Below are 16979 nucleotides of genomic sequence, written 5' to 3' on the forward strand. Positions count from 1 at the left end.
CATCCTCCAGATATCCCGGAGGACCACACGGTGGTTAGAGGTGTGCGCCGTCGCCACCGAAAGTTTATGGCAATCCCATTGACACTCCAGAGGTTTTATCATGGTTTTCGTATTTTTCTTGAAAATTCCAAACAATTTTACGTTAAAAATCGAAAAACCTTTTCGTAAAACTAAGAACTTTTATTTGAAATTCTGAAGAATTTCCTTCGATATCTCGGAAATACTACCGTCAAAATTCTGAGCAAATTTCCTTAAAAATTTGAAAGATCTTTTTGTAGAATTTAAAAGTAAGGAAGACAGGATAACCGTCGTTGACCAGAGGTCGCACAGACTGAATACTTAACGCTTAGCATTAGACAACGGACAGGACATTCACACAGCACCCAGAGAACCAGCGGAGTGTTTTCCGCTTCACGAAATGTTTTCTCCTTACTAGGGCGGGAATCAAGGATGTTATCGATCATTTAGTATTTTATCAATAACTCATTCTAGAAGCTGAATTTCAAAATGTGTTGTATGGTGGACTTCTAGTGCGAAGGTTTTTCTACAACTCTGCCTTACTGCCGTAATCTGGAAAAGTGACGTAACAGCCATTTTACAACATGCATGTTTTCCATTTTTCTGTTAAAGTGCTCGATGAGTAGTACTTGTTAACACCATTTTTGGAAAATGGCGTATACGTCACTTTTTCAGATGGGCAGCTAATGGGTCGTTGTTTGAACTCAACTAATAACAGAGTTATAGTGCTAGTTGCAGTAACTTAAACTAAATGATTGGAATTTTGTTATCATTTAGTCTAAGCTACTGAAACTATAGCTTTAACTCCGTTACTAATGGAATTCAAACAACAAAACATTAGGCAGCGTTGCAGAAAAACTTTCGCACTAGAAGTCCATCATACAACACATTTTGAAACTCAGCTTCTGGAATGAGTTATTGACTAACTAAATGATCGAACGCAAATTACTAAATGATCGATAACATCCTTGGCGGGAATCAAACTCACACTCCATGGCTTGCAAATACGCTTAGACGACTGACGCCATTAACCACACAACCACAGGTAATATTGGTGCTTAGATTCGGGACATAAGTCCTACGAATGTGAGGGCCCAAACCGTATCAACCTATATGTTCGATGCTGCAGGGACACGCAGCTAACCTCTAGGGTGCGTTGTGCACTGGCCCCCCTTTTGAAGCATTACTTTCTGGTTGTACCGAAGGGACGATGGGCTTGGCGAAAATTGCCTAGACCGACAAAGGGAATCGATCCAGCTTAGCATAGTCTTATTTTGAAGCCGCGCACAAAAGGCCGCACTCGTTTTTTTTAATCCAAGAAGTTATGTTGTGTACACATTCTATTCTGTGTTCCACATGGAGCATGCACCATATTTGAAAGAGGTCGATATACCTTTGGTCACGCGTGTAGGATCAGAAGGCCTTACTCCAGCAATTTATTGGATGGCCAAGAAGTTATGGTTTCTACACATTATATTCTATGTAGCACAAGCATCATGCACCGTATTTGAAACATGTCGACAGACCTGTTACGCGTGTAGATCAAACGCCCTTACTCCAGGAATCTCTTGGATGGCCAAGAAGTTATTCTTCGTACACATTCTATTTTATGTAGCACAAGAAGCATGCACCATATTTGAAAAGGTCAACAGACCTTTGGTTACGTGTGTAGATCAAAAGGCCTTACTCCAGGAATTTCTTGAATAGCCAAGAAGCTATGCTTTGTACACATTATATTCTATGTATCACAGACCTTTGATTACGTGTGTAGATCAAAAGGCCTTAATCCAGTCATTTCTTGGATGGCCAAGAAGATATTCTTCGAACACATTCTATTCAATGTAGCACAAGGAGCATGCACTATATTTGAAACAGGTCGATAGATGCGATTTTCGATAAAAAGTCGTTTTTTACGCGATTTTCGGGATTTACGCGGATTTTTTCAAAAGTTTTTTTTACGCGGTTTTTTAAAAAGGTTAAGAAACACGTGAAAACCACAAAAACAACGATTTTTAGTGAAGTCATTTTTACGCGGTTTTGATTTAGGCGGAACGTATCTCCCGCGTAAAAACCGACTCCAGTTTATCCGACTACAGAAATCTTAATTGTATATAACGTTTGGTCACAATGTTTGTTTTGCAGAAATGGCTATTTAACTGCACATTTTATTTGGCCGAAATGAACATACGGCTGGGTCTCCAGTAGCCTTACGAGCAAAGGCGTAGGATTGCAAATCTGGAGATGGCGAGTTCGATTCTCGGTCCAGTGTAGGATGTTTTCGGGTTGGAAACTTTCTCGACACCCTGGGCATAGTGTATCCTTGTACTTGCCACACAAGATACATACTCATGCGTTGGTGGGCATAGAAAAGCTTTCAATTAATAACTGAGGAAATGCTAATAGAATACTAAGTTGAAAAGCAAGCCAAGTTCCAGTTGGAATGTAGAGCCATTGAAGAAGAAGAAGAAGGACATATGGCCAAAAATGTCGTTCGGCCAAACTGGTCTTTTTTGCCGAAAAAGTCGTTTGGCCGCATATGCCATTTGGCCATTTGCCGTGGAAATTCCGAAGAGATTGTCGAGAAATTTCCGAAAAATATTTCGGGGAACTTCCAATGAGTTTCCCAAAGGAATCACGAAGAATCTGTCGAAATTTTTTTCAAAGAAAATCGCGAAAAAAATTTAAAAAAAATGTCGAGGAAACATTTCTCGAGATAGTCTCTAATAACTTGCCGAAAAAATCCACTAGAATTGTCGGAATTTCCCAAAGAATTTACCGAGAAACTTTCAAAGATTTTCCCAAACGAATCGTGAAAAATTTCGAAAAATTTGGCGATACAATTCTGAATCATTTTCCCGAATCTTAAAGCAAATGCCGAACTAATTTTTAAGAATTTGTCCAGAAAATTTCAACGAATTTGCCGGATGAATCCGGAAGAATTTTCTGAGAAAATTTCTAACAATTGGCCGAGGAAATCCCAAAGAATTTTTGTTTTTTAGGAATAGTTTTTTTCGTGCATATATTATTGAAATTATTTGTTATTGGAGTACGTATACAATTAATACACAAATTTATACATTCTTCGACTAAGCACCAAGTAATCATTTTGGCATCACTGTCACTTAAATTCAACTTGAGTTGCATAAATATTGTAGTATAGAAAAAATGCTACACCAGAAATTTATTATTGTAAAAAACACTCACCGAAAAGGATCATTGATTATTTTTCATTTGATTACTATTGGAATTGTGTGACATACCTTTTTACATGAATTCCAGTGAAGTTACCACATCATCATAACGCAATCAAATGTAATGTATTGTGTCTTAGTTACTGCCAACAGGCAACATAACATAGCCAATGATAAATCGTGGGAAATTTTATATCTTTACTGAAGCTATTATAGTAGAAGCACCGTAACCATACATTTCTCTTTGCCCATTGCAGCATTTTATGAAATTATGTTGTATGCTACATCCTCACGTTAATCACACATACACATTTCGAGTCAACATGGTACGAATCTTTGTTCCCTATGAGCTACACATTTCACTTTCTGTTCGATGTTTATTGGTAATTTAAGAACACTGCAACTTTTCATTCACAAGCGTATTGGCGGGAATATAATTTTCATGAAATTTACCTTCATCATCATCACACGCGAATGCCTATATTAACAATATTCCGGTCGATTGCTCGGAGACGCGCTGACTATCGCCCTCACTATGTGGCTGTAATGTCACTATCACTAGAACGCAGTTTGTAATCCACGCCGTAGTTGTTGATCGTCTTCTTTGTCGTACTGGTTGTTCATTTTCCCTTGTGCGCCCTACACTACACATAATACATGGAAATAGTTCAACAGCATAGCCGGCGCTGTTTTGCGCTGACTATGGACTGGACAAGCGGCCACACTATCAGTATAGGTAGTAATATCAAACAGAATTAATAAGAATGAGATGGTGTGCGTGAGAGAAAATGCAACTGAGAGAGTTACCCACAGCAATGTATGTAAGCATGAGCAAACCGATATAATAATACAGGATGATCATTCTAATAGGTCACATTTAACTTTTTAATGTTTCGATCCTGTAAATTTAATTATGACAATATCAATGCTTCAATAGTTTGATACAAAAGATCTGCAAAGTTTTTGAACTGCATCAAAAGTTTGTTCAGCCCTATTATTATTAAGATTGTCCAGTCATAATTTTCTTCTTCAAGGGATTTACATTTCATCTGGAACTTATTCTGTATTAAGAAAATTATTTTGAGCTTTTTAGTGGAATGTCTTCACTTGTCATAAGACAGTTTGTACAATCCCATTGAATTCCACCACTTAATCGTATCTTGACAGATACGTATTTCGACCTCAAGAGGGGTGCTTGGTGGCCTTGTGTCACTGCTTCTGCCTCATAAGCAGGAGATTAAGGGTTTGATCCCTGGCCCTTTCCAATTTCCTATTAGATAATTTCGTTAATCATATACACTCAACCCTCTTTTTACGTCACTTATTGGGGGGACGTAAACCGAATGTGATGTAAAAAGAATTTTCGCTAAAATTTCTAGTACTTCACTTAATTTATTGATAGTGAGGATACTTTCAAATACATTCACTTGCGTCTTACATGAGGTATTGTAAGATCTCTCCGAATCCAGCAGATCAGGGTTGTTAATCGTTAATTTATCGTTATCGCCGATAAAGTTGATTGTGATCAACGTTATCGGTTGCTACGATAACGATGAATCAACTGAATTAATATCGTAGTTCGATAATTTAACGTAAGTTAACTCGATACTTTTGCGATAATGTGGTTACTAGATTACGCAAATAAAGTTGGTGTAAAATTTTGACAGAAGCCGAGAATGGAACAAATTGTTTGCAGCTGGTTGATCAGAGTTAATTTTGATTGAAGCGGGACACTCTAGAATTATTGCTTAATGTATGCTACTCTACGAAACGATGAGAAGTGAGGTGCTCTGTTGGTGGTTAGCGTTTTTTTTTCACTATGCAGCATAGATGTCATCGGCAATATATTGGTATCCAAGTACTAGAAATTTATTTGATGCAGCGATCTGTAGTGCTGCATTCCAGGCAGCACCAGTACAATCTCTCAACAGGTGGACTAACCTCGTCACCTATGATTTGGTTAGACTAAGGAGTTTAGTTTAGCTGTGAGTCATAGAATATTCATATAACTGGGTGCTCCGGATCTTCAAAACAGAAGTTTTGTCAACAATGTTAATAATGTTAATTTTGTTAATAATGCTAGATAATGTATAAGTAGACATTAAAAATGCTCTCAGATTCTCTACTATGGAGAACTGCGACTCTGTAAGAACTTTAATGATTGAACGAAACAATGTTTTGGTAAATTCGGTGACCTCCTTGAATCTCAATTTAATTCCAGGATTTAAAGGCGTTCTCGAATATTGTAGGGCGATACAATATTTTTAAAATAGATTTTGCAAATTTAATTTGTGAATATTTGCACTTCAAACTGTAGTACATGTTACAGTTAACTCGATAATTATCGATAAATCAACGAATACTCGATAACGATAACGTTAATTCAACGCTCATTTTATCGTCAACGAAGCATTATCGTAAAAGTGTTATCGTTATCGAAGTTGGCGTTAAATTAACGACGATAATTTATCAATTAAAAACCCTGCAGCAGATGTTATAAGATCTCCAAATTGTCCTGGAGTTTGAAACAAATGGTCTACCGAATCAACCAAAGCCTTCATGATGTCCCAAGTCGTGGTATCAACTCAATTATGTCCTCCGAGGATTTGTCTTTCACTTGCGTCTCAAAACAAGACATATGAGGTGTTGTAAGATCTCCAAATTGTCCTGAAGTTTGAGTCAAATGGTCCACCGAATCAACCAAGGCTTCAATAAGTCTCCAGTCTCGGTGTCAACCCAATTTTGTCCTCCGATTATTTGTCTTCCACATCCGTCTTCAATTCTTGCATGTATGAAGTTGTGAGATCTCCAAATCGTTCTGGAGTTTGAATCAAATGGTCTACCGAATCTACTGAGGCTTGCATGATGTCCTCAGCCGCGGTATCATCCCAATCATGCCTTCCGAGTATTTGTCTTTCACTTGCGTCTCAAATCCAGGTATATGAGATGTTTTAAGATCTGCTAATTGTCCTGGAGTTTGAATCAAATGGTCTACAGAATCAAACAAGGCTTCCACGATGTCCCCAGCCTCGGTGTCAACCCAAATTTGTCTTCTGAGTATTGGTCTTTTACTTACGTCTCAAATACAGGCATATTCGATATTGTAAGATCTGGAGTTTGAATCAAATGGTCTATCGAATCAACCAAAGCCTTCACGATGTCCTAAGCCGTGGTATCAACTCAATTATGTTCTCTGAGTATTTGTCTTTTACTTGCGTCTCAAAACAAGACATATGAGGTGTTGTAAGATCTCCAAATTGTCCTGGAGATTGAATCGAATGGTCTAATGAATCAACCAAGGCTATCATGGTTCCCCCAACCACGGTGTCAACCCAATTTTGTCTTCTGAGTATTAGTCTTTCACTTGAGTCACAAATTTCAGCATGTAAGATGTTGTAAGATCTTCAAATTGTCCTGGAATTTGAATCAAATGGTCTACCAAATCAACCAAGGCTTTCATGATTTCTTCACTCGCGGTATCAACTCAATTATATTCCCCGAGTGTTTGTCTTTCACTCGTCCTAAATCAAGGCATATGAGGTGTTGTTAGATCTCAAAGTTTTCCTGGAATTTGGATAGTTTGCGAATTACGTCTCAAATTCTGACATGTAACATGTTGTAAGATCTCCCAATTGTTCTAGAGATTGAATCAAATGGTCTACGGAAGCAATCAAGGCTTCCATTATGTCCCCAGCCACGAAGTCTAGGCTTCAGATATTTCTTCGATGACCTGGAGTGGAATAATTGTTAAATGCGTATCTAATATGGATGTATGGATCAAAATGGGATGAACCATTTAAAAATAATAATCCTGTAGACCTAAAGACCAGTACTCCATGACTTTCCTAAATTACCTGGAATGGAACAATAGTTGAAGAGGTATCCAATTTAGTCCTATGGATCAAAACGGGTATGAGCAAGTTTTTTTAAGAGATAACAGCCTTTTGGTTAGGCGTGTTGACCGTAAATCGTATATTTCAGGGATGGATGATATTCATATATGATCTGCAATGGAACAATAGTTGAAGCCGTATTCACTTTGGTTCTATGGATCAAAAAGGGCATGGCCCATACGAGTTGCCGAATTTAGTTACAATCAAATTGCTAAAATCATCCCTACAAACATTTACGTTTTATGCTGATTTTACCGAAGTCATGTAGAGCAAATAATGGTTTTCATGTCCGTTATAGAACTAAAAATGTTCCTTGGGATGATTGTCTGACTTGTGCTGCGCATGTTGTTACTGGGGTTGCTGGGGACATTATGGAAGCCTTTGTTGATCAGGCAGACCATTTAATTCAAACTCCTGGACAATTTGGAAATCTTAAAACGTCTGGATTTGAGACGCAAGTGAAAGAAAAATACTCGGAGGACATAACTGGGTTGATACCGCGGCTGAGGACATCATGGAAGCCATTGTTGATTCGGTAGACCATTTGATTCGAACTCCAGGACAATTTGAAGATCTTACTACATCTCATATGTCTGGATTTGAGACGCAAGTGAAAGAAAATTATTCGGAGGACATAATTGGGTTGATACCGCAGCTGTGAACATCATGGAAGCCTTGGTTGATTCGGCAGACCATTTGATTCAAACTACAGGACGATTTGGAGATCTAACCACATCTCATATGTCTGGATTTGAGACGCAAGTGATAGAAAATTACTCGAAGGACATAAATGGGTTGATACCGCAGCTATGGACATCATGGAAGCCTTGGTTGATTCGGCAGACCATTTGATTCAAACTCCAGGACGATTTGGAGATCATACTACATCTCATATGTCTGGATTTGAGACCCAAGTGAAAGACAAATACTCGGAGGACATAATTGGGTTGATACCGCGGCTGGGGTCATCATGGAAGCCTCGGTGTATTCGGCAAACCATTTGATTAAAACTCCAGGATGATTTGGAGATCTTACCACATCTCATATGTCTGGATCTGAGACGCAAGTGAAAATAAAATACTCGGAGGACATAATTGGGTTGATACCGCAGCTATGGACATCATGGAATCCTTGGTTGATTCAGCAGACCATTTGATTCAAACTCCAGGACGATTTGAAGATCTTACTACATCTTATATGTCTGGATTTGAGACCCAAGTGAAAGACAAATACTCGGAGGACATAATTGGGTTGATACCACAGCTATGGACATCATGGAAGCCTTGGTGGATATGGCAGACCATTTGATTCAAACTCCAGGACGATTTGGAGATCATACTACATCTTATATGTCTGGATTTGAGACTAAAGTGATAGACAAATACTCGGAGGACATAATTGGGTTGATACCGCGGCTGGGGTCATCATGGAAGCCTCGGTGGATTCGGCAGACCATTTGATTCAAACTCCAGGACGATTTGGAGATCATACTACATCTTATATGTCTGGATTTGAGACTAAAGTGATAGACAAATACTCGGAGGACATAATTGGGTTGATACCGCGGCTGGAGACATCATGGAAGCCTCGGTTGATTCGGCAGACCATTTGATTCAAACTCCAGGACGATTTGGAGATTTTACCACATCTCATATGTCTGGATTTGAGACTAAAGTGAAAGAAAATTATGCGGAGGACATAATTGGGTTGATACCGCAGCTATGGACATCACGGAAGCCTTGGTGGATTCGGCAGACCATTTGATTCAAACTCCAGGACAATTTGGAGATCTTAGAACAACTCATATGCCTAGATTTGAGACGCAAGTGAAAGTCAAATACTCGGAGGACATAATTGGGTTGATACCGCGGCTGAGGACATCATGGAAACCACGGTTGATTCGGCAGACCATTTGATTCAAACTCCAGGACAATTTGGAGATCTTTCTACATCTCATATGTCTGGATTTGAGACGCAAGTGAAAGACGAATGATCGGAGGACATAATTGGGTCGATACCGCGGCTGAGGACATCATGGAAACCACGGTTGATTCGGCAGACCATTTGATTCAAACTCCGGGACGATTTGAAGATCTTACTACATCTCATATGTCTGGATCTGAGACGCAAGTGAAAGTAAAATACACGGAGGACATAATTGTTTCATTGCTGGAGCTATGGAGATCATAGAAGCCTTGGTTGATTCTTCAGACCATTTGATTCAAACTCCAGGAGGATTTGGAGATCTTACCACATCTCATATGTCTGGATTTGAGACCCAAGTAAAAGACAAATACTCGGAGGACATAATTGGGTTGATACCACGGCTGGGGACATCATGAAAGCCTTGGTTGATTCGGCAGACCATTTGATTCAAACTCAAGCGCAATTTGGAGATCTTAGAACAACTCATATGCCTAGATTTGAGACGCAAGTGAAAGTCAAATACCGTCAACTGGCGGGAAGATGATCATTTTTAAGACAAAACATGCAATAACAATGTGTATTTACATTTTAAATCGAAACAAATATTTTCAAAACATGTACTGCTATACGTTGCAGTAATCAACAACTTTAGTTTTCTGAAATGCGTTCGCATTTATTAAAATAAATTAAATTATCACACATTTTTAGAATAATCTGGTTTGGGGTGAAGTTGATCAAGACAGCTCTACTAAAACCATTATGACCTAGTAGTCAAAATACACTAGGTTATCTGTATGTATATTGAATTTACTACGTAAAGAAGTCTAAGAAGTCAATATTTGAGACGAAAATAGCGTCATTTATGACTATCTCTCTCTTTCTTCCACAAAATACATTTTCATGATTTAGTGATGAACTTATTGTCATATAAAAAATCACTTTAATAAAGACCAAAAAAAAAAAACATTTTCATGATTATAATCGAAAAACTCGGATTTCTACCTAGTGGCAACATTACTTGAACGGAGAATATTGTTGATTACCGTTTCATAAAAAAAATTGGCACTTTTGACTGACACATCAAATGATCATCTTCCCCCCAGTTGACGGTACTCGGAGGATATATTTGGGATGAATCCGCGGCTGAGGAGTCTAGGGAATTCTTGGATGACCAGGAAAGGAACGGCTGCTTAAGGCATATTGAGTTTGGTTTAATAGATCATATAGAGCATGAACCATTTAATAAAAGAGATAACAGCCCTTCGGTATCGCGGGTAGACCTCAAGACCTATATTCCAGAGAATTCTTGTATGACCTGGAACGGAATTTGGTTCAATATATCAAATTGGGCATAAACTATTTTTTACAATAGATAACAGCTCTTTCGCTACGCTTGTAGACCTTAGGTCCTCGGTTACGCGTGTAGACTCCAGGAAATTCTTGGATGACCTGGAACGGAACAATTGTTGAAGGCAAATTATGAATATACAAAGCATCTACTTTGTTCTTTGGGTTTCTAAGAGTGCCTTCTTATAGGCTTACTTTTGGATGTCAATAATGTTTCAAATTCTTTTTACGTCACGTGCCGTAAAAAGGAGGCCGTAAAACGAAGTGACGTAAAAAAACTGCCGTAAAAAGAGGGTTGAGTGAAACTCAATCTCTTTGCAAATCAAATTCTCATTGCTAGCAAGTATGATTCTGAATATAGAATTGTTATAAAAAGCTGCCTGTTATTTAGTAGCAGTAAATAAAATGTAAAAATAGATTGGTATTCATTTGTACCTGCATACGAATGCTATATACGGTCGCTATGCTCGTGCAGGCCTCATACAAGGTTGTGTGTGAGGTTGATGTGCGGGTAGCGATGGTGTGGTAGACGTGTGCGTGGTATTAGAATCCAATAGCATTCAAATTCTAATTGTAAAAAAATGAATCCCATTAGAATTCACTTTAATACTTTCTCAGAACTCTAGTACTTCTAATTCTCATTAATATATTCCTATCCCATAGATCGCATCACTTACCAAAGTGAATCCAGATAATATATCCCTTCATACTAACACCTTCCTATCCTAAGACTATCGTGGAGATGCAGAGGTATACTCGGTCTCTAGTAGCAACGAGAGATGAACTAATAATCCTTCCTTCCCTTGATGACCGTAAGGACGTGGCCGGCGCCGTAATTGACTTAGTAAAATGCATTGAATTTCCGAAATTTGCACATTGAGAATGATAGCTAAACCCAAGCTCCATTCAATTGGTTCCCTGTGCAATTTCGCAAGTTCTAATCAATCACGGAGTAGCAACTACGAATTGTACGGTTATCCTGCTCATGCTCATGCTCTTGACAGATACACTGAAGACGGCCTTACTGTTGAGGTCGAAATACGTATCTGTCAAGATACAATTAAGTGGTGGAATTCAATGGGATTGTACAAATTCGTCTTATGACAAGTGTTATTCTGTCTTCCAATGTTCTATTAGCATATTTCCAGTTATTATTTGAATGTCTGCTTTTGCTTCAATATCTATCTTGTGCGGCAAGCACAATGCTAGAGTGCTTTGAGAATAGGTCGTATGTGCAAAAGAGAGCCTCTCTTCGGTTACATTCTCTTTCGATTATCACAAAGCTATACACAAATTTATGTTGGATTTTTTGGCAGATATCTAAAGACAATAACTTTGTCTAGCGTGCTAAAGTGAAAATGTAGCAGAAAATGCTAAACTTGCCGATCTATTAGCGAAAGAGAGCGTGAACAAAGAGAATCTCTCTTTTGCACATACGACCTATTCTCAAAGCAATCAAAGCAACCATTATGGACACACGGATACACTTTGTCCATGGATTAGAGTGTAATACAGACGAAAGCATCCTCGATCAGACCAAAAATCAAACTTACCATCTCCGGATTGACAATCCTATGCCTTTGCTAAAAAGGCTAACTGGAGAGTACATCAACCATAAATATGAATAAAAAACACTTCTCGCTTAACAATTGATTAGGGCCTACAATGAAAAGTAAACAAATTCAATTTTAACACCCTTCGATAGCATCCTCTAATAGCTACTTATAGTATAAAAATGTTCCGCATCTTCAATTAAATTACTTAGAAAAAACTAATTTTTGATTGGGCCTATTACGTGTTATTTTCAAAATATGTGTAGGTCCACCCTAAAAAACGGCCAAGCCACTTGTTTTTTTCTGTCTGGGATAAGCCTTCTCCAACTTCGGGCCGATAACGGGATTTTTTTCCGAACCGTCATCGGCCCGACCTCGGTGTGAGAAAATTTCCCCTCCCGAAAAGCCTTATCCCGTGTTTACTTTCGAAAAATGCCATAAACAAAGGGTCTATGAATGACAAGCAAATGCAGAATGACTTATCAAGAAGGCCTATTCCGGAGAACCAAATGAAAATAGACTTAAAATTTTATTTTAACGATTTCGACACATTTTTGCATGTTTTCGATGCAATTAAGGTTATGGATGGATAGATAGTGTTGATTATGTGCTTTTAGGAGCTTTTGCTGCTTAAAATATCATAAACCTGGGAAATAGGAATAGAAATTGTGATGCATTTTTTTCGAACGGCATTTTCTCAATGTTTACGTTTTGGCTGTAGGCCCTTTTCAAATGTTACGCGAGACTTACGGAGCACCATTTTTTGGGTCCTTCCCAAAGTGCTTTGAATCCTGCAAAAGTGCTTTGAATTTCTTCCACGCTCAAAACTCGTCATAGATTTGAAGACGAGAAATCACCTTTAACTAGGGATGCCAGATAATTTTTTCAGAAGTCTGTATTAATCACATTAAAATGTTCGTATTAGACTCCAAAAGTACTCGAATTGGAAAATTATTAAAAACCATACAATTTTGTGTCCATCAAATATCTAGGTTTAGGAGACGGATTAAGTTCTATGATATGAAATACAGTAATATCCCGATTTTATCACAGGGTGGCCACTGAAATTCCCGGTTTTGCCGCTTTTTCCGATAAATTTTGTGAAATTTTCCAATTTTTATTTAACCTTAAAAAAACAGGGTAAGAATTTTTGAACTTTTGGTTTTTTATTCACTGACAAACATGAAGTCAGTTTTATAATGAAACAACTGATAATTTGTAACGAACCTTTCAAATAGATACATTAAATTTCCAAAAACATGTTAATGAGAACTGCTTTAATCAACAGACAAACTGAAATTGTGCGCTTCGTGGTCATGTAGTTAGTGTCAACCGGCATTTAATCAATATGGTAATAATACATTAGCACATAATTACAATGGTTTGATTCTTTTCTTGGTTGCAAAACTTTCGTAAGTTTCTGACTGAGCCAATGGATATTGCATGACAGTCTAGTGTGGTTCTTCTTTCTTAGAGCATAATGTTCACAGAAAGTAGTGATAACGTATATTATATTCTACACCGAAAAAATTCTTTATATTGAATATATTTGTCGCACACATAAATTTTTGCAATTTGGCGACGCAAATATATGCAATTTGTACCCACACATAAATTCAATAACTGCATATTAGAGACCACACATACATTTTATTTGATTATAGATTATATTTGTACTTCGCGTGGAGAGTGGTTATGTGTGCACTAATTAGAATCATGAATTAAATTAATGGATTTTTGCCAATAAAAATGTGTGGAATTTTTGTAGTGTAGTATAGCCGACATATTTTTAATATTCAGCTTTCGGTTTAATCTCATTCAGACTTTTCCGTTTTTTGAACCTTATAGTTTCTCTCTGCTGTTTGGCATGGAATTCTACGATGACAACGCCAAATATCAGATTTTTTTCAGTGTATTGAAGACTTTCAGGCTTGCGGTAGAACTTTGACAGCTGCGGAAGAACTTTGCGGAATCCGCAAAATAGGAATTTTGAAAAGATCTTCAATATAAAACAACTAATATGAAAACAGATTTAACCCAAAGATCATTTTTTTGTATCCAATCAATATTATTATTTCGATTTCTTAGGGTCTGTCTCATTTGGAGAATTAAACTTAAAAGTCACAGTTCGAAAATTTCAAAATCACCCAGTCATAAGAAAGGTTGGTGCTATCCAGCAATTTCAATAAGACATCGATGCTAATTAATTCGATATCTGTCAAAACTAATCTTGCTCTGCGAGCAGGGTAATTAGTTAATTACTGAAATGTCACTTTTAAGTTTAATTTCAGTTTAATTCTCCAAATGAGACAGATCCTTAAATAGAGTTAAGCACATTTTGGGCAACCAAAAAATTCGATTCGTAATTTTGCATTTTTGCATCAATTTTGCCTTTTCAATTTCTATAATTTTGTTTTCTTTTGCAGATTTCTATCCATTAAAATAAAATCTTGAATTTCAATATTAGAATATTGAATTCCAATTATTCCATTCAATATTAGAATATTGGGGTATTTAAAATTTTGGGACCTATTCCTTTTTTTCGTGTAATAAGTTAAAAAACATCTTAGAGTATATCTTTCACCATCATAAACCTTCTATTATATTAGATTACTTCGGGACTGATTTGCGATTTGGGCGTAACTTATTTTGTAAACAATCGTTGGAAGGCAAATTCCTGCTAAAGCATTACAACGTTCTGCAAAAGATAAAAAAATAAATGCCTGCTTGGTGCTGAAAGTCTCCTTAATAAGACACAAGAAAAAAACAACGTCCTTTTGATAGTCTCACTTAACAATAGATAAGGACCTACAATAAAAAAGTAAATAAATCCATTTTAAAATTCCCTTCAAAAGCATTCTCTAATAGCTAATAACCGTATCAAAATGTTCCGTGATCTTGATTAAATTAATTGAGAAAAAACTATTTTTGATTAGGCCTATAACTGTAGTGTTATTTTCAAAATATGACAAACCACCAAAAAACGGACAAGCCACTCGTTTTTTTCTGTCATGGATAAGCCTTCTCCAACTTCCAAGCCCAAAGAGGAAATTTCTATTTCCCAAAAGCCATATTTACGTTTAGAAAATGTCATAAACAAAGGATCTATGAATGACAAACAAACACAGAATGGCAATGTCATGTCATTTTTCTTTAATCGATTTCGATATTTTCGATGCAATTAACATTAAGGATAAATAGATACTGTTGATTCTTTGCTTCTAGAGGTTTTTGCTGTTTAAAATATAATAAACCTGCGAAATAGGAATTGAAATGTTGATGCATTTTTTTGGATAGGCGTTTTCTCAATGTTTGGATTTTGGCACGTTGTGCATGTAGTCGGCATGGCCGATGTTGTATGAAAATCGATTTTCGTTCAATAAATTTTGCACCGCAGTGTAAATTGTTATAAAGTTGTATGTGAAGGTTATACATATTATCATAAATCTCTTTTTGTTTACTTGTGTATCTAATCAAAAGAAAAGTTGAGATTGATGTCCTGAAAACCACGGGATGTAGGTAAACCGACAAAACAAGCATTCCACTATGAGGAAACGGAGGAAACTAGTTTGGAAGAAAAATGTTTGCAATCTATGAAGCCGAAAAACTGTACGTCCAAATCACTAAGTGGATCCGATTTATAGTTTTAATTATTGTGGTGTCACTTGAAACGGCTAGAACTGTTTACAGTCTATCTTGCCCGGTTGGTTTTTGTATTTAAATATTTAACGAGTTGTTCAAAATATCAATTGCCCAAATACAATCCAGTATACCGGCAACACTGCTACTGGTTCCACCGTCGAACAGCCAGCCTACCTTGTTGTTGTGGGCCGAAGAACATGAGAAAAAGTCATCACTTACTATTCTCGCACACACATCCACACTTTTTACCACAGAGCGCCACTTTTTACATGATCAGAAAGCGAAAAAAAAAATTCGCGAACGTGAGAGATCGATTTTCACCAATCAAAATTTCTAATTTACCCCTGATTAGGTGCACTATGTCAACTATCTAAACAATACCTTTCGTATGGGTTGCACTATTTTCTTCATATTACTCCTGCGCCGTTGCACTGACGAATGTTATGCTGCTTGCTTTCCGCCCAGCCCAATTATAGCAGCCGTAACCACAGTACAGTTGCGTAGAGCTCCGTCGTAATTTCGTCGGCAGGGCAGGAAAAAATATCCAACGCCTGCTTTTATTCCGAATTTGGCCGCCGCGAACGCCCAGCTGGGGCCAATCCCAGCAGGCCAACAAAATATGCGCCTCCTTTGTTTGCCGTCGGCTTCGACGACGACGTTTAGGTCCTGCAGATGTCAAAATTGTGTCACTTTGATACGAACGCTGCGAGAACTGCGGAAAAACGTCGTTCCGCTGCTTCAGAAACCGTGCACTCAAACATGGCCGCGCTGCCAGTCACTGACGGACGAACGAGACGACCCGATTATGTATTCGTACGATGCACTGTCACGGCGCGGCGGAGGAAACTAGACAAAATCCGACGTCTTTTTAATTTCTCGAATGGCCACCGGGCCGCGGCGGGAGCGAGATGCTCAACAACGTTCGATTCTGTTACTGCGGGTCGGTTTTGCTGACTGTGGTGCCGGACAGCTACTGACACATATTTTTTATTTACTGCCCTCTCTCGCTGGACTTCAATTCTGACACAAACGAAAAGCGGCCATATTGAACATAGCTGCCAACCTAACGGGGCTGGCCCGTTTGAAAAAGAGAACGAGAGAGATGCACTTCCGCTCACCAACACATGTAACGTAGCGGCAAAGAATTCCTGGGTAGGGTAAAACAATTCGTTATTGGCGGAGACGACATTAGCGGCTATGAATATTTTTTTATTCAATTGACTCTTTTCGTTTATCGTTTTGACTTCGTAAGTGTGTATTGTATACAATTTCACTTTGTGTGCGTAATATGTGTTTAAGAGACAATGTATTTCACACGTCAAAGCTGCTTTTTGGACGGCTGCTCGAGTGCTCGACAAGTTTTGACGTAGGACTTACGTCTTTCTTTACTATACTGGGTGTCATTTAGA

The 16979-nt window shown here is 37.8% G+C and overlaps 1 protein-coding gene across 5 annotated transcripts in view; it reads right to left on the reverse strand.

The window, feature by feature from the left end:
- Positions 1-16605, reverse strand: part of LOC134211308 (uncharacterized) — a 49659-nt gene extending 33054 nt beyond the window's left edge. Inside the window, exon 1 of one of the 5 annotated variants that reach the window (XM_062688051.1) lies at positions 15952-16605. In XM_062688051.1, the coding sequence (XP_062544035.1) occupies positions 15952-15981 (30 nt within the window). In that variant the 5' untranslated portion in view covers positions 15982-16605. Of the gene's footprint in view, positions 1-3278; positions 3525-3662; positions 3800-15701; positions 15854-15951 lie in introns of those variants that run through there. The other 4 variants (XM_062688053.1, XM_062688054.1, XM_062688052.1 and 1 more) reach the window with 4 other exon arrangements.
- Positions 16606-16979: the final 374 nt, after the last annotated feature.

This window comes from Armigeres subalbatus, chromosome 2, assembly GCF_024139115.2.
Source record: "Armigeres subalbatus isolate Guangzhou_Male chromosome 2, GZ_Asu_2, whole genome shotgun sequence".
In the NCBI taxonomy this organism is placed as follows: Eukaryota; Metazoa; Arthropoda; class Insecta; order Diptera; family Culicidae; genus Armigeres; species Armigeres subalbatus.